We start from the raw sequence: 19,426 nt of genomic DNA, 5'->3' as shown, positions 1-19,426 counted from the left end.
TAGTATGATATGTAATATAAACGATAACACGGCAGAGCTGGGCCGGACGTCTGTTATCGGCCCTAGCCGCATAATGGCTCGAGTGCCAAAGGCCCTCTGGGTGTTATGTCGGCAGCGTTACAATAACAGACGTCCGGCCCAGCTCTGCCGTGTGTTATTGTCTACAGTAATTACAATGTATAAAAATATAAAGGTGCAACTTAGCTCCACTAGCAAGTGGAAAACATTTAAATAACATGTTGCCCTTTATTCATAGCAATGGACCATATGACAAACATTGTGAACAAAAATAACAACATCGAAGGTACGAATTAAATAGACAAAAACCACAAATACAATACAAATACAAACAATGCATAAAACTGGGGTCATAGACTCTGAGCAGTCACTGCAAAGTATTGGTGGTTTAAACCCATTTAAAGGAATCAAAACTTCACACTTGGCCCATAGTTATAACTAAAACGTTAACAAATGAATCCGTATTGTTTTAAGGAAGGCATTCTAGTCAAGAATACAAAATACAATAGTTTAACACAATATATATACAATATGCATATTTATGTATATATATACTTAACATAATTAAACGAATTGGCTATATTTATTTCTATTTCCCAGAAACTCCTGTAACATGTTCATTTAATTGATAAATTTTCGATTAAAAAGGTTTTAACACACATCCATGTAACAGAGGACAAAACATGTAACTCAATTCGTCATTTAAGAGCGCAATGTTACTGCAAATGCAATGTTGAGGCCAGTTGTCATGCCCTATTCTAGCGAAACAATTCAATCATTGCAAAGGTGTTATGTAACTGATTAATGCGTGTCCGCAAACGAGTACAGCCATGGTGCAGTAGTAATGACATGGTGAAAGAGTGCGTTCATGATGAAAAAAACTTTATTGACAAAAGGCATGTGAATGTGCTTGAATGGCCACAAACGAGTACTGCCATGGTGAAAGAGTACTGCCATGGTAAAAGAGTACTGCCATGGTGAAAGAGTACTGCCATGGTGAAATAATACTTCCATGGTGAAAATAACTTTATTGACAAAAACCATATGAATGTACTTGAATGGCCACAAACGAGTACTGCCGATGGTGAGAAATCTCTCCAGACATGTCCCCAATTAAACACTGTGTGTACCATGTTTAAGACATGCATCTTGTAAAGTTTAAACCCCCTCAGACACTTCTGGACTTTCAAAAAGCTGTTAAAGAAGAATTGGACAACATTCAACAGGGCGAAATTGTTACTAAATGCGCCCAGATGTGTGGCATTCGTAAATGCATCGTGGTCTCATACGATATTGACCGCTGTAGCATTGAAATTTGCAGTGTGTGTGTTAAATCCGTATTTGGTAAATGTACAATTGATAAATAAACATGAAGCTTTGTCAACATGTTAAATGGACTTGTGATTAATTTAGCTTGATATTTTTCCATACCTATTTCAATTCTGATGAATTGAAATAAACATGACTCGTTGATTTTCAAATGTGTGTACATGTCTACATATTTTAGTCTTATTTCAGTATATTTACATAAACTAAAAAATAAACTTTAAAATAGCAAGAGCTCCGTGGTCGGAGACAGATGCCCTCCCCCTATTCCCCTAAATAAAGCCTTGACACCCATCACTCAATCATTTGATGACATATTCAACGTAATCCAATTTAATACTTAATGTCACAGTGACCTTGATCTTTAACGTAGTGACCCCAATATCTATAGGATTCATCTACTGTCGAAGGCCAATGCACATGTGATGTATTAGGCCAATTGGTCAATTCGTTGACGAGTTATTAATCGGAAACGCACTGGTCTACCGACAGGCCGACTGACAGACAGACCGACCGACTAACATCCAGCAAAACAATATACCCCCTCTTCTTCGAAGGGGGTGGGGGGCAAACAATTATTAAAATTGTACACAAGGTGCAAACTAATACTTGGTAAAATCTTACACGTAACATTGTTTGTGTTCTATATTGCTAAATAAGTATCTTTTGTGTTTGTTAGTCTTCAATATTTATAAGCTAACCAACATATTTTGAAAGTAGTTTTGGAGAATGATTGAAACGTGTACATAAAAATGCTATGGTTAAACTTTTTATAATGAAATTAGGCTTAGTTCTAGCTAGTATTAAACATTATACTTTTCTAGTATAACGTCGAAAAAAATTTGTTGATGCTATTTGCCCAAACACATATAGAATGTAGAAAGATATAACTTATTTAATATTTGACATAACCTGACTGCATCAATTTATGTATGATATACAGGTAGCATATATCATTCTTATTTACAAAATCTGATCTGGACTCAAATAATGCATTTTTTACAATATAATAATGCGCTGATGCTGCATTTATTGATGATTTCAATGGGTTGAGGCTGGATTTATCACAAGTTGCATTAAAATATGATGGCTATGATTAGTCATCTCTTTAAAAGATACGTAAGAATCACATACATAAAAGTCACATACGCAATCATCATCAACATCAACAAAATACAGATTTGTTTCAGGCATCGGCTCTAATATTTGGAATCGCTCCAGTGTAACATTCTTCCGTGTGCCCAGTTCCTGTTGGATGGCAGTGTATTCCTCAAGTGGGATGTTTTGTGAAGTCAGGAACTCGACAGAACACCGAAATGTCTGCCTACCCTCAACTTTCTTAGTACATGTAGGCAGTGTGTCCACCAGTTCAATAACTTTGGGTGGAATCAATTTATAACAATATATATTTAAATACTTCAATGATTGAGGTAGTTGTAAGTGTTTATATGTATCCTCATGTAGCGTAATCGTTTCCAGCTGTGTGAGCGATGAAAGTGACTGCGACCACTCTGCATGATGCACGTCTAAATCTCTCAAAATACCACTCAGAAACAGAGTCTTGATGCTCAGACCATGCAGAACCTTCCATAGTCCGGTACTGCCATATCCCGCCTTAATACTAAGCGATTCCAGGTGTGTGAGCGATGATAGTGACTGTGACCAGGCATCTACATGATCCGCGCCCGAGCCTTCTGTCAAACCACACAGACACAGATTCTTGATATTCAGACCATGAAGTGCCTTCGACACGCTGGAACTGCCATTCAACACACCAATACTAAGCGTTTCCATGTGTGTCAGCGATGGTAGCACCATTGACAATTGTTTGTGATGCCAGTTTAAATCTGGTAAATTACCTAACAGACACAGAGTCTTGATATTCATACCATGAATAGCCTTCCATAGTCCCAAACTGTCATACCCCGCCTTAATACTAAGCGATTCTAGTTGTGTGAGCGATGATAGTGACAGGGACCACTCTATACGAATCAGGTCTAAATCGCCTATCGAACCATTCAGACAAAGACGCTTGATATTCAGACCATGCAGAGCCTCCCACAGACCATGACTTTCAGACCAAATATGTATCCAAAATACATGGTTTAAACATGTATGTATGTCTGCCCATGTTTTCCTTTCTGCTCCGTATTCACATTCGATAGAAATCTCCTGCAGCTCGCACATCACCCTATGATTGAGAGTCAGCAGCGTGCTGAACAGACTGTGTAGCCAGCTAGAGGAACATGTAACATTCTGTAATTTAATGCGTGCTATGGAAGGCAGCATTGGAGGACTTAGAACAACCCCTACCTGATGTTCTGCCGTTGACCTACTTGCACAATCTGAAACAATAACTGAATTCAAACAACATGGTAACTAACATACTAACATACTAAAAACATGTAACATGGTTACATTTGTTGGCATTTGTTAAATTAGTCCGGAATTAACACATTTGAAATTCATGAATGTTCAGAACAAAATATAATATATTCAGTATGTTGTATTAACTTTTTATTGTTCAGTCTCAAATATGCAATACTAATATCAATGTTATGTTCTTATGTTTTAAAATATTACTTTATTTAGATTGACAGGCTTAAACAATTGAATATAGTTTATACATATTGTGTATAACCTACATGTTGTGATACATATTTAATGTATAATCACATTATCCTATACACTACATGTGTATGTATTATCAGATAAAAACTAAAACAATTTAAATGTTTTCATCAGTTATTGATAATGTATTATAAAAATGTAATGGCTTTTTAAAAGTTTTTTAATATTTGGCTCATCATTAATTTGGTATGTATGTCATCAGCTTAAAGCAACCGATACTGAAAATCGACAACACCCAAAGTTGTGTAAGCACAGTATCTTTAACCTGTGTCTGGTCTAATTAAAAACTTGTCTGGTCTAATTACAAACTTTTTCTGAGGTAAGGTATAAAGTGATTATGGGGTGTTGTTGGTTCATGCAGCATATGTTGGAGGTATTGTTAATTGCTGCTATTGTTGAATCGTATTTATGGTATTGACATAGCTGACCTTTTCAGGGTTCAGATGTTTAACCATTTCCCTGCAAAAAAGGTTGATTAGTGTACCCGAAGGGCTATACCACTGAAAATAACTACTAGACAGTTGATATATAATACCAACTGCCCTGCCCCCTAGTGGCAGTGTTTTTCGAAGGTAATATATCATAAGAACAAATGTCCTTAAAATGTGGACTTCTTGAGTGCTAACAAGGGTTTTCTTAAATTTAACCCGGTAAACTTGTTTTGCACCTCAAATTACCAAGTTTTCAATTGGGCTGAGATATCATTAGGAATAACATGTTCTGAAAAGATTTCATGAAGATTGGAATTAAAATGTGAGTAAAAGAGTGTAAACAAGGTAACACTATAGTCATATTACAAAAAATGCCCCGCCTACTTGCAGCCATGCTTTTCCAGGAACCAGAGCCATTTACGAATGTGGCGCATATATAATAAAAACAAATTTTCTGACCAAGTTTAATATAGATTGGACATAGAATGTAACTTCTAAACTGTTAACAAGGTATTACTATAGCCATATAGGGAAAACGGCCCAGCTCACTGGTTGACATGTTTTTCAATATGACCGCAATCATTTTCAACGCAGCCAATATATCATAAGAACGAATGTTTTTACCAAATAATAAAGTGGGGACTAGACATATGAATTCGTTAGTGTGAAGTGAACAAGATTTACTATAGTCATATAATGAACACTCTGCGGCGGCCATGTTTTTCAACGGACCGGAAAAATATTTGAGTCATCCAAGCTATCACTAGAACAAATGTTCATACCATCTTTTATGAAGCCTAGACACTAAATGTTACTTCCAGAGCGTAAACAAGGTCTTACTATAGCCATATTAGGAAAACTACCCCGCCTTTTGACCATGTTTTTCAACAATCAGGAACACTTTTCAAACTCAGCAAATATAATTGAAACAAATATTCGTATCAAATTGTATTATCATCATCAGCAGTAGCAGCAGTAGTAGTATTATCATCACCATCATCATCATCATCATCAGCAGCAGCAACATCATCATATTGAACCATCATCATCTTCAAAAACAACTTCAATATATCACTATCGTAGACATTCTTTAATGGTTGTTATCATCTTCAGAAAGAAGCAACTTCAATATGTGTTGCAAGGTTGCTTTTTAACAGAAATTATAAAATACACTTATACATCTCGTGACAGTCATACTTTGCAAGAGACCGTAACCATTTTAAAGTCATTTGCAATATTATCAGCACTTACATTATGATCAAGTTTCATGCACATGGGCCAAACATGTGCCTTCAAGCGAGTTAATTAGGTTTAAATATAGCCATATATGGGAAACTGTCTCAACCACTGTTGGTCTTGTATTTCAACAGACTGGGACAATTTTCAAACACAGCTGAGAAAGTCTTAGTACAAATGTTCTGACGAAGTTTAATGAAGGTTGGACAATAAATGTGACTACTAGAGTGTAAACAATGTTTGCCAATAGATATACTGAAAACTACCCCGCCCTCCCTGACGGCCCTGTTAATCAATAAACCAGAACCATTTTCGAACTCGTCGCGGATATCATAATAGCACATGTTATGACCAAGTTGCATAAAGATTGGACTTCAGATATTACATCTTGATTGTTAACAAAGTTTTACTGTAAGGAAACTGCCACGTCCACTGACGGCCATGTTTTGTTGCAACGAAACGGAACCATTTACGAATTCATCCGAGATATCGTTGGAGCTGATGTTCTGAGCAGATTTCATTAAGATTGGACAAAAAATATGGCTTCTTGAGTGTTAACAAGTGTTCACTAAAGCCATATAAGGAAGAATGCACCGCCCCTGGCGGCCAGATTTTTTAACCAAGAGGAAACATTTTGGAACTTAGTTGAAAAATCATTTTGAAAAAATGTTCTAACCAAGTTTCATGAAAAGTTAACCATAAATGTGACTTCAAGAGTATAAACAAGTTTTTTCATTATTTTGTTATAGTGACCTAGCTTTTGACCTCACGCGCTCCAGTTACGTTTTTTAAATAGAAATTTGATTCACATAGCGATAAAGGTGTTTTTTGATAAAAGTAATATGATGACAGTAATTTAATAATGAGCATAATCATCAAAAGACAATGGAAGAACATTTTTCCACAGTGTTGCCCAGCTTTAAGATCATGCGATAAGAATCTCTGTATATTTGTATGTTATAAGGGATGACAAGTTACAATTTGTTTTTGCAAGAACAGCTTTCGATACCGAAAACAACTGTTGTTTTTTCAATAGATTGAGTGTTCATAAAATATTGTTTGCATAATTAAATACAATATATTGAATTGTTAGCATATATCAAAGCCAGTTATAAGGAAGTAAATGAGTATGGAAATATCTACGAGATATTCAAAATTGATCTTCTTCTAAGGTACCAAACATCTGACACTTGATCTTTCTCACAGTTAACAATGTGTGCAAGCACAAGTGCAAATATAGAAGTAAACATACACAAGACATTTAAAGGGGCCTTTTCACAGATTTTGGCATTTTTTTTAACTTATTCATTAAATGCTTTATATTGATAAATGTAAACATTGGATCGTAAAAGCTCCAGTAAAAAATCAAGAATAAAATTAAAAAAAGGAAAAGAACATTGCCCGGAGCAGGTTTCGAACCAGTGACCCATGGAGTCCTGCCAGAGTCCTGAAGTAAAAACGCTTTAACCTACTGAGCTATTCCGCCGAGTACATGGCTAAACGTATTTTATATGTTATATAAGCAATCTTCGTAGTTTCACAAAATTTAACGACAAAAACAGAACTCTCCAAATTATTCAATCGTTTCGCGTTGCAACGCTTTATAATTTTTAGGTTTTAAAATCGTCAAAAGATGCATATAATGTCTATATTAGAGCATGGTAAATGTTCAGTATTACTGTTTCCTCACAAATGTCATAACCAAAACGAAAATTTGCGAATCTGAAACAACTTTTTTCAATTTTGTCAATTTACCAAAGCGTGAAAAGATCCCTTTAAAACAATTTCCCATAAAATCAACTGTTAAACTATTTTTACTTTACATGCACATAAATATGTAGCATATTTACATTATTTTTGCAAATACAACTGGAAAAGCAACTCAGCTATTGTTTTTTTATTACCTAATTGTTCACATATTGGACAAAGTATTTTTAAACTAATGGAACTAATTTCAGACTCATCCTGCTATGATATTTCCGAATGTAACAACAATAAAACCTGTTAAAATCACACATCTTTGATAATCACACACAAACTATTGACTGACTGCAAACTGTATAAGCAGTCCAATTTATCAATGGTGTCCACTTGACATCAAGAGGAATGTCTTTGATGTGAAAGCCCAGTTAATTGGGGCCAATTTCAAGGGAGCTGTAAGCCTGTTTCACAATCATCCCTTGGCTATTTAAGAATGCATCAATCACCACTATTGTACTGCAACAATGCAAGACCATGTCTACGTGAGTTATATAAAGAGTAAGATTAGTAAATGAAAGTTCAAATATGATTCATATGTAACAATTCGTGTTGTTTTACTTGTTTTACCACTATGTAGAATTTCTGCAAAGATAAAGATAACAATTTGAATGAATGGCAATAATTAATTTGAGGAATGCAATAATTATAATCTTTATCATCATCATCTTCTTCATTATCATCATCATCATCATCATCATCATCATCATCATCATCATCATCATCATCATCATCATCATCATCATCATCATCATCATCATCATCATCATCATCATCATCATCATCATCATCATCATCATCATCATCGTTATAGTGTACCAACATCCTCATAACAACTTCAGTGTTATCATGGTTTTAATATAGCCATATTAAGAAAAATGCCTCTGGTGGCAATGTTTTTTCAACGAACCGTAACCACTTTATAACTCAACCGAGTTATTATAAGAACACATATTCTGACAAAGTTTCATGAAGATTGGAGTATAAAATTTGACTCCTGAAGTGTATACAAGGTTTTATTTAAGACATAAAATGAAAACTTTCCGGCTAACGGGCGGCCATGTTTTTCAACGGACTGGAACCATTTTCGAACGCAGCCAAGCTATCATAAGAACAAATGTTCTGACCAAGCTCCTTGAAGACTTGATCATAAATTAGACTTCTAGAGTGTTAACAAGGTTTTTATGTAGCTATATATGGTAAACTGCCCCGCCTCCTTGCGGCCATGTTTTTCAATGAATCAGAATCATTTTTCAACTCAGCAGATACATCAACAAGACAAAGGTTATGACCACGTTTCATAAAGATTGGACAATAAATGTTACTTCTCGAGTGTAAATTTGCTTTTTCTTTAATTTGGCCTAGTGACCTAGTTTTTGACCTCATGTGACACAGTTTTGAACACGACCAAGATATTGGGACAAACCTTTGACCAAGTTTCATCAAGATCAGACAAAAATGTGGCCTTTAGAGTGAAAAGGAAAAATGTTGACGACGAACGACGCAGGACTAAAACAAATGTGATCTCAAAAGCTTACCACGAGTACTTTGTGCTCAGATGAGCTAAACACGCAAGTGAACTAAATAAAACTCCACAACTAAGAAAGTATTTGAGAAAAACAATACTATATTTATAATTACCACTTAGCAATATGCCGTTTCCATCTAGTACAAATGTATTCAGCTTGGAGCACGATGACAGGTCAAACTCAATGTGAGATGCAGACTCTCCATTTTTAAGTGAACTCTGTATGTCAAGAACATGTATAGTCAATGCCAGGACATTTGACTTGTTATTTGTCCATACGCTGTGCAGGTCTCGTAAGTTGTTAGCAGAAATAGAGAAATAGAAGAAATGGAAAATACTAAGTTTGAGGCGAATATCATTTTGCTGATTTGCAACAGCTTCTCTGTATCCTTTCATAATTATGTTTTGAAGCCCAGAGTACGATCTGATTGGTAGAAACCCACTAGCAGCATCGTGTTCATCCATCATGCCAGAAAGCTTATTTGCAGCCGAAATGTTCAGACCGCAGAGAAAGATGAATACCTGTGATATGTCGAGATATGCATCCCTGTGACAGTTGAGATATCCGAAAATGACGTCATCAATCAGATTGGTATTTCTCGCAATATGATAGGCAGCAAGGAATTCCTGAATGCTCGTATTAATAAATGAAAATGATGAAGATGATCTGAATGTAGATTCCTTGCGTGTCGCCGAAAAAATACCGGATTTCAGTGCAAAGTTGTTTTTATCTAGTTTACCTAAATTGAATTTCTTCAATTCTGTAATGGTGAATACAAGAGACTTTTTCGGTGTATCTGAAAATAACAAATAAAATGCCACCTCAGCAAGTCTATTCAAGTGTTCAATATTGGGCTCTATGTATTGTGTCTCTGTGAAGCATCGAAAAGGCGGATCTTGAAATTCACTCGTTTCACTTTTCGCCTTTTTGAAAAGACTTTCCAGCAAGAGGCTGTACATTTCACACCTAGAGACCATCAGTTCAGTTCCTTTGGCCCACAAGTGTACAATCAAACATAACATCAATGGGGAGTACACATGCTCCAACAGGCCATATTTCAATATATACGATTTAAATTCAGATTGTTTTTTGTCTAAATCGTTTCTATCCTTACAATCTTTCCTACACCCCAGGATTTGTCTGCTCACTTCAAACTCGCAATTGACTCCATCAAGTTGCAGCAGTTTGGAAATCTGCGAGTCAGGTATTCTCTCTGTCAACTTCCAATGTCGAGTAGTTATCAACAAAACACAAAGACTGTGTACGCCAGCCAGTTTTGGCAGGTTGTGACGATCTCCAGTACCGATCCATTCATCTAGACCATCCAGTAATACCAAGCAGCGTTCACGTTTCATGATCTCATTCAGCAGTTTGTATGCCTTTTTGCGGTCTTCTTTAGATGAGTATATACTGTCAACTATCTGTTTATTTATCATTTTCGCGATTTCAACCTGATAAACTGATTCTCTTAATGATATGTGGAAGACATACTTAAACTCTTGCAGAGGCGTTAAATCTTCAGAGAAATCATTGTATCTATGATGTGTATTAGAGCTTGTCTTGTCGTCCATTAGCAGCGTCGTCTCGAGAGATTGTTTTGATGTAATAGTACACCAGTCCATGACCAATTTCGCAAGAAAAGTAGTTTTCCCATACCCTGCTTCCCCTTGAATAAATATCTGTTGATTCGGTTTGTTATCCGATACAAATATATGTTGGTATGTCGAAATTTGTTCACCAGTTTTCTTAAAAAACCATTTTTCCTTAGCCATTAATTGGATATTCGGCATCATATAGATATCCAGTAGCTTTTCCTGCGCCCAGTCACCCAATGGGAAGATATTTACGTGATAGAAAATTTTGCTGTAATACTTTGTCAAAGCTTCAAGCATTTCTGAAATCATGAAATGGGAACATATTTGGTATACATAAAGAACATAAAACTGTTCATAATTATATTAATCATTATTAAATACTATATACCTTTTCGTACAAATATAACTCAATTTTATAAAAGCTGGTTTAACCGTTATAGATCTGTTTGGTCACAATGTTGCGCAGTGCACAGGCCTGTATACTGTGTATTGATGTAAATTGTGTTAAGTCATATCGTTATAATCGAAAGTTGTTAAGTTTTCTAGAAATGATTAAGACCAGTATAGGTTGCAGTATTAAACTTGCACCTAAGATTTCACACATGTTCACATATAAACATATACAAATATATACAGTTTGGGGTTCGGAGCTACACTGACAACGCATTTTGTAATACTAGATCAGGTTGGCAAGTTGTATGCACCATTTATTAATTACTCTGTATCATTTACCGTAGTAAGAAATGTCCCTGGTGTTCGTTAAAAATTGTGCTTTGAACATTAGGCCTTTCGGTACAAAACAAGAGCTGTCAAAAGACAGCGCGCTCGACTATTCTTCCACTTAGATACATTTTGTGTAAGTAACCCGATGCAATGACCACAGAGATATATATTGTCTGCAGTAGTTAATTAGTATATGTAAACTTAAAGCTCATACCTTATTTATTAAATCAAGAAATGTGACAAGGCTAGGAATTTGATTGAGAGTTTGATTGTATATATGTAGTAGTTACATAGGTATGTATTTCTTTTATGCAAACTTAAGTCTGCATTTTACTATGTAAGCATAGATTAACCGGACTTTTTCAAGTATAAATGGGGGGAATACTCACGTTTAAAGGATCGTCACAGTTATAGGATTTAGTAAATATTCATGTAGATCCTGATCCAAGGATTTCAATAGTTGTTGAGTCAAATGACAATGTGCTTGAAATTGTCATGAGTCAACATACTGAAATCAAGATATTTTGTTTCTGGATACTTGTTGATTGCTCCTCAAATAGTGAGTTGTATAACCTTCAGTATATCTTGCTTAACTCAAAAACAATATTTTGTGTAATAAAAGTACGTTTTATGTAAGTTTAATGGTAACATTCGCATCACAGTGATGCAAGGAAGATAATTCGGAGGAGGCAAAAGTGACAAAATTGCAAAATGCTTGCATAAAAAAGTAGGATTCAGCTTCAATTGAAATTGCAGGTAAGAGTTATTGAACTTGCTCATTGACCTCAAATAGAGACCAAGAACACATTTGTGAAATTTGAAATGAGTTCCGGTAGAAGAAACAGTGATATGGCGAAGTTGAATGTTCATTTCAAAGAACACAACGAGGCACAAATTTGAAAATTGCAGGTAAGAGTTATTAACCTTGGTCAGTTACTTCGACCAACGTTCCCGTGAATATTTGTTCAGTTCCAATTAAGTACCTGTAGTAGAAACAGTGATATGAAAAGGTTGCACATTTACCTTCACACAATTAATAAATAAAACGGGGTATTATTCTGTTAAATTACAGGTCAGAGTTATGAAATTGCAATGTGCCCTCACACAATAACTGCTAACACATGTGTGAAATTTCCATTGAATTCCCTTTGTAGAAATATACTATGTGTACGTTTATCTTTACAAGAAAATTAGCTGGGCGCCGACAAAAACATTCAAGCCAGTAGTATTAATATATAATGGAATATTTGGTAAATAATAAATAAAAATGAAAAATGGCTTGTTGTATATCAATGTAGTAGTTATCAGTATTAATTTTGAAAAATTACGGACAATTAATGTATATGAGCCCCAAACAATGTCTTCTACAAAGATATGTACAGAGAATTACTCAGTTATGTGGAATCTAATCATGCCCTGAGCTGACCAGTGATTATCACTCCCTGCAGAGCCTGTGACCAGCTGATGTTTATTTATCTCCTAATCATCCAAAGTTTACCAGAACAATCACTGACAGCCTATAAACAGAGCAATTCGCCGACGCCTACATTAAGGCTTAGTAGAAGGGCTGGGACTATTCGGTGAATAAATAAGCCAAAATCTAGGTCATATGTGTTCAAATCTCAATCACCCTGTAAAATAATATTATTCACTAATATATAGACAATTCTCTCAGAATTCATTGTGTTCTTTACAGCATAGGCAATAAAACTTATTTAACTTTTGGGTAATAAATTGTCATTATCAGGGTAATCCTGAAATCACACCAGGATAGACATGCCTGATTGGGTTCACTAATAGCAGAAGAAAAAAAACAACAAACGCATAGCCAAACCTGCCTAATGTTTTCAGACCGTTGCTCAAAACACAGAATTTTGTTTTGCCGGACTTTTATCAACATGTTGAGCCCATTGTCAATAATGATTGTAATTATTTCCATAATACATGTGTTACATGTTGAAAACAACAACATGTTATGAAAAAAAACATTAAGAATCCCATAATTGCATGCAATCTGTACTAATAACCTATATAATACTAATATTTGTGATTTTAATTACCAATGAAATACGTGGCAATAATCATCGAAATCGCAGCTTATTACCAAGTGTTTATGATGATTATTAAAGCGCTTCATGCATACGTTATTTCCATGTATAATTGCAAAAGTTGTATCGTAAGAGGAATACGTGAATTCATATGGTGTTTTAGGGTTTATATGAACATTGGAATCATACTAGTGTAATAATAAGTATACTTGTTTATTTACTGTTATCCATGCTTTGTGTATACTTGTGTCGATTGTACCTCAGCAATGTTTTTCTTCGTAACATAAATATTGATATAGTCGCATTTCATTCGTTGGAAGCACATAGATTATTAAAGTTAGTTTTTATGTTTAAAAAGTTGTTTTAAACTTCACAATTGCATGCTTAAAAGTATGTGATACCTGCACATGATTGTTTGAAGACTGCTTCAGTGAAAGTGGTATTTCCACACCGCCCATTGATGTCCCTCAAGCGTTTGTCTGCGTTCTCATCAAAATATTTTTTCCGTGTGACAGTGAGTTCATCATACTCATGCGTGCGTTTGTCTGCATGCTCATCAAATTTCTGTGTGCGTGTGGCAGTGAGTTCATTATAATCCTGCTTGTGTTTGTCTGCATTCTTATCAAAGGCTTGCGTGTGTTTGTCTGCGCTCTCATTAAAGGCTTGCGTACGTTTGTCTGCGTTATTATCAAAGTCTTGTTTATGCAATTCTGCCTGTTTTTCAAGCGTTTGCGTACATGTATCCAAATAGTCTTTAATTTTATCAATACACACTGATGTGTTTTCTTTGAGCTCATTCACTGATGTATCGACAACATCTTTGGCAACGTCTTTTAAGTGCTGATTCAATGTTTCATCAACAGCCTCCAGGAAACCCATCATCTCCGCTGTAGTCAATAGTAAGGTATCTTTCTTCAACTGTAAAATAACATTGTAACGCTTATAAATATATTCAATTACAAGACAAATAAGAATAATACGGTTCTTGTTTGATTTTTAAGGCGCGGACAACCAGATTGCTATATATCACAAAAAATAGAAAAGTTCTAAAATAACGTATTGTTTTACAATTATTAGTTTATATTGATTATTATATCACGACTGGAATATTACATTACTTGAAAAATGTTGTTAAGTTTTCATATGTTCAGTATATTCGGTTATACAATTTTAATGAGTATGTCTACCAGGTTATTTGGAGAGTTCTGTTGTTGTCGTTATATTTTGAGAAACTACGAGGATTGTTTATATAAAGTATAAAATCAAACGCTCATTGTTTGAGCATGGATGGCCGAGTGGTCTAAATGGGAGACTTTTAACTCCAGGACTCCAGGGTTCACTGGTTCGAGCCCTATTCAGGGTTACTCTTTTTTCTCTTTTTTATTTTATTCTTGATTTTTTACTAGATATTTTTAGATCCAATGATTAAATTTATCAATATAAAGCATTTAATGACGGTATTTTAGATTTTTTTTCTTTTTTCGTAAATCTGGTTGACTGCCCCTTAAAGTGAGCTTTGTTGGTAAAAATTCTACTTTGCAATTTATTCTATTACACGAACTATCTTGATATTTATACAACAAATAATACTTTGTTTTGTCTGGCATTGCAAATAAGATTAAAGCTCTTAGCATTGTGAATTGGTGATTTCATCTTAAACATCACTGATGCAATGCCCTTTTGTACTTCAAAAGTCATATCCAGCAGTATGTAAGGTAAATGTTTTGCTTTGTAAACCTTCATATAATAATACTTTAAGACTGATTTTGATGATATTGTTAAGAAAAATGTTATGACCAAGTTCCATTAAGATTGAGTCATTAATATGGCATTTTGAGAAGTATCAAGGTTTTTGTAATATTTGATCAGGAGGCCTAGTTTGTGGATGCACTTGTCCTATATTTGAACTCTGACTTGGCCTGTAGAATGGTAACACTTGTAATTGAAAGATTGACCTGATGACCTACTTTTTAGACTTATTAGATTCAAACGGTCTACATATCTTCTGATAAACCCTTTGTCCAAGATTCATCAAGATTGCAAAAAATGTGACCTTTAGAGTTGTAATGAGCTTAATGGTGACGATGCACACCGCACGCCTCAACGGACTCCGGAAATCAGTGTGATAACTTATTACTCAGGTTGAGCTAAAAACATACAAAGGGCCATTACTCTGCCAAAACTAGTTGCAGCTACAATTCCTGTCTTAGAGATTATTTACACATTAAGATCTTTTATCTGTAAGAGTTTGAGCGATATCCATCCTGTAGTTGAAAAGGATTTTAAAACACAAGCTTCAAGACTTTCGTTCGTACAAACAAACTGACGGAGAAGTGCGAGGCTTCATGACGCCCTCTTTGTGTTGGCATACATCAAACAAAGAAGGTCATGGTGGCCCTGGGGTCGATCACTTGAGTAGAAGTAACGCTTAGCAAGGGTTGTTAACGTTGTTTTGTAAAAAGCAAGGGTTTGTTGTTTTCCCAGATATACAAATCTATTCGTTATAAGTAGTATTTTGTGTTTGTTTATGGGGGTTTTTAATATACATTTTTTCTTATCAATGGTGTCCATCTGACATTTTGGCACAGGTTTTTGATTTGAAAGCCCTGTTAATTGGGACCAATGTCCGAGGAGCTGTATGCCTGGTACGCAATCATCACATGGCTATGTAAGAAGGCATAAATCAACACTTTTGTACTGCAACAATGCAAACATAGGTATACATGAGTTTTAATAGGGAGTAGACAAAGTGAATGAAAGGTCCAACATGATTAATACGTAACCGTTTTGTTGTTTTATTTATTTTACCACTACGTTGAATTACTGCAAATTAAAGATAAAATCTGAAGTAATAGCAATAATTAATTTGAGTTATGCAATAATTGTTCTTAGATATTTTGGTTGTTGTCCATGTTTCTGAATCGATAACCGGTACCATCATCATCATCATTATCACCACCACCACCACCACAACCATCATCATCATTATCGTCATCATCATTATCACCACCACCACCACCACCACAACCATCATTATCATCATCATCATATTCATAATCATCATCATTATCACCACCCGCCACCACAACCACCACAACCATCATCATCATGATAATCATCATCATTATCATCACCACAATAACTCTCGTTATCATCATCACCATATTATCATCATCATCATCATCATCATCATCATCATCATCATCATCATCATCATCATCATCATCATCATCATCATCATCATCATCATCATCATCATCATCATCATCATCATCATCATCATCATCACCATCATCATGATTGTGCGCCAACATCCTCATTACAAGTGTTAACATGTTTTTTAAAATAGCCGCGAAAACTGCCCCTCCCGCTGATATCCATGTTTTTCAACAAATCAAGATCATTTTCGAACCCAGCCGGGCTAACATAAGAACAACTGTTCTGACCAAGTAACATGAAGATTGGAACATAACTGTGAATTCTATAGTGTTTACAAGGATTAACTATAACCATATTAGGAAAACTTCCCCGCCCCCTGGAGGCCATATTTTTAAACGGACCAGAACCATATTTGAACTCAGCCGAGCTATCATAAGAACATTTAGTGTAGCAATGAGACCCTAAATATGGGACGAGAGTAGTCTATGAAAGCCAACAGCAAGTTTTATATATCAAAATGTAGGTCTAAGTCTGAATTTTATTGTAATGGGTATTATTTTTTCCGTAAGTGTTGGAGTTGCCATGGAAACAAAATGACGTCAAAGATGGCCGCCAAAAACAAAAACACACCTTAAGTTGAATAGTTGTCCATATTAAGCATTCTTTCATGACGATTTCTTTATTTTATTCTATAATACATAACATTATACATTCAAATAGACGTTTTCAGTGAAAATAGCAGTACAATTCTTGTAATACATATTTGTAAACCATTTATTTGAAATAAAATGAATAAAAAACACTCATGCGAATGCTGTTTTTAATAATATCTTAATATATAATAAAATATATTGAGAAAAACACAGTTTAAATTATGATTGGTTCAATTATTTAACTTTATTTTCAAATAATCCTTTAAAAATGTAAAGTATGCATTTACATCAGGATCTTGTTCAACCCTATGTTCCGCCCCTAGTTTGTCAAATAATTGAATAAGGTCACGAAAGCGAGACAATGGAATAAATTACTTTGATATATAATTACGGTATTGAGAAAATAATGTAATAATATTAAAATGATAGATATAATTAGATTTCAGTTTCTAAAATTTACTTTTAAATAGTAGCTTTTACTAGGAAGCTCTGTTAGTCAAAATATTTACATGTAGATTCTATTGAATAAGTCATAAAAGACTAGTTAATACAGGCATGTTTTTTGCTTTGCTTTGTTTAAATTGTATGTCATTAATGGTGAAATCTTATTAAATGATGAGAAGTCTTTAAATTAAAAAAAGCACAATTGAAAACTATTTTGTTTGCTTGGACTAAGTTCAAGCATAGCGGGTTTTCACCTCAGACAGTAAGTGTGTGATTGCTTCCCTTTGTTATTATTAAGACATGACCTTGATATTCTGTCTGCAGAAGATGAAACAAAAACAAATTTTGGCAAACATGTCATACAAAAGGTATGTATATATTTGTTTATTTGTATAGTGCTAAGCCTAATACATATACAGTACATGCAACACTTTTAAAGAAAGAAATTTAGAGTCTACTTGGAATTAAGAATAAAAACCTAGGCTTAATGTTTGAAGGTCAAAGCCCCCATCTATTTCAAGGCATAAACAGGCTATTAATGTTATCTTTTTGTTTATAAAAGTAATTAAATATGAAAGTAATTGTGTTTTTCAACGTGTATGAATGGGAAATTATCAAATAATTAGCTTATAGTACACCCTATCTCTGTTTTTTTTTAAACTTGAGTAGTATCCGAATTGATACAAATAAGCGGATATTAGTAAATAAAACGTTATTAAATTTTAATTTTGATATATTATATTTTTTTCTGTTTTTCAGTTAACATTTTGAGAAACACATCTAAATCTAAAGATGGATCTATAGCTTTTTAGATGTTGACAAAATGTATGTTTGGGCTATTTAAAAGTATAGTTATTGGCTCTAAGATATCATTCCACATAATGTAAATGTTTGACATTAGTTAATAACAAATTATTGTTTACAATGAATGCACATTTACTCAAAATTGACTTTTATCATAATACACTTTTTACAAGCATAAGATGTGTAAAAGATGAAATTAACATAATTTGTTAAAATTTAACCTTATGATTTAACATTTTGTTTGCTGCCTGTGAAAATTTGTTTAAGGATCACCTCAACACAAAGCGTTTAATCATACTTCGAAGTGATGCAAATAGAGAACTGTATGCAGGCAGTGGAACTTGTGTAGAGGTATACCAGTTAAGGGCAATTTTACCAACTTAACAAGATTAAGACTTAAATAATTACATCTTATATTTGTGTGCATGCATAAGTTGTATTTGATTACTGCTTACCATGGGAAGAAGGACCAATCCCTGCAGTAATAAAAAAATACTGATTAAGCTCAACATAGTTCACTGTTAAGTACAATGAATAACAATATCTTTTGGTGATCACACTACACAAACTATTGATGATAATGGAAAGAGATGGAGGAGGATGGATGGTGATAATTGAGGAAGTTGATGAATGATGATGATGAATATGATGGTGATACAATTTGATGATGATGATGATGATGATGATGATGGTGATGATTATGATGGTGGTGGTGATGATGATGATGATGATGATGGTGGCGGTGGTGATGATAATGATGATGATTATGATGATCATGAACCAAACCAATGCAAGACACTTTCCTAGAGAAAACATTCTTAACCCATTTATGCCTAGCGTCTAGAAATATGGCCTTGACAAAGAGCGTAGACCCTGATGAGACGCCGCATAATGCGGCGTCTCATCAGGATCTACGCTGTTTGTTTAAAGGAATTTCTGCAAGAAATATTCTAAATATAGAAATAAATATACTAGACATCCCTAATTTTGGAAATACATTGATCAAATTTAAAAGGATGGGAGAGTCAACTAGGCATAAATGGGTTAAACCTTAATCTTCCAGCTGTGACG

At 34.5% G+C, this 19,426-nt stretch overlaps 1 protein-coding gene across 1 annotated transcript; it reads right to left on the bottom strand.

The window, feature by feature from the left end:
* Positions 1-232: 232 nt before the first annotated feature.
* On the bottom strand, positions 233-14,210 carry LOC127856013 (uncharacterized). Its single transcript, XM_052391978.1, has 3 exons — positions 13,697-14,210; positions 9,042-10,823; positions 233-3,689 (listed from the first exon to the last, which is right to left on the bottom strand). The coding sequence occupies exons 1-3, from the start codon at positions 14,175-14,177 to the stop codon at positions 2,386-2,388; spliced, it is 3,567 nt and encodes a 1,188-aa protein (XP_052247938.1). The 5' UTR covers positions 14,178-14,210; the 3' UTR covers positions 233-2,385.
* Between the last annotated feature and the right edge of the window lie 5,216 nt (positions 14,211-19,426).

This window comes from Dreissena polymorpha, chromosome 13, assembly GCF_020536995.1.
Source record: "Dreissena polymorpha isolate Duluth1 chromosome 13, UMN_Dpol_1.0, whole genome shotgun sequence".
NCBI classification, from domain to species: domain Eukaryota; kingdom Metazoa; phylum Mollusca; class Bivalvia; order Myida; family Dreissenidae; genus Dreissena; species Dreissena polymorpha.
Note: the sequence above shows the minus strand (reverse complement) of the source record. Positions and strands in the feature narration are given on the sequence as shown.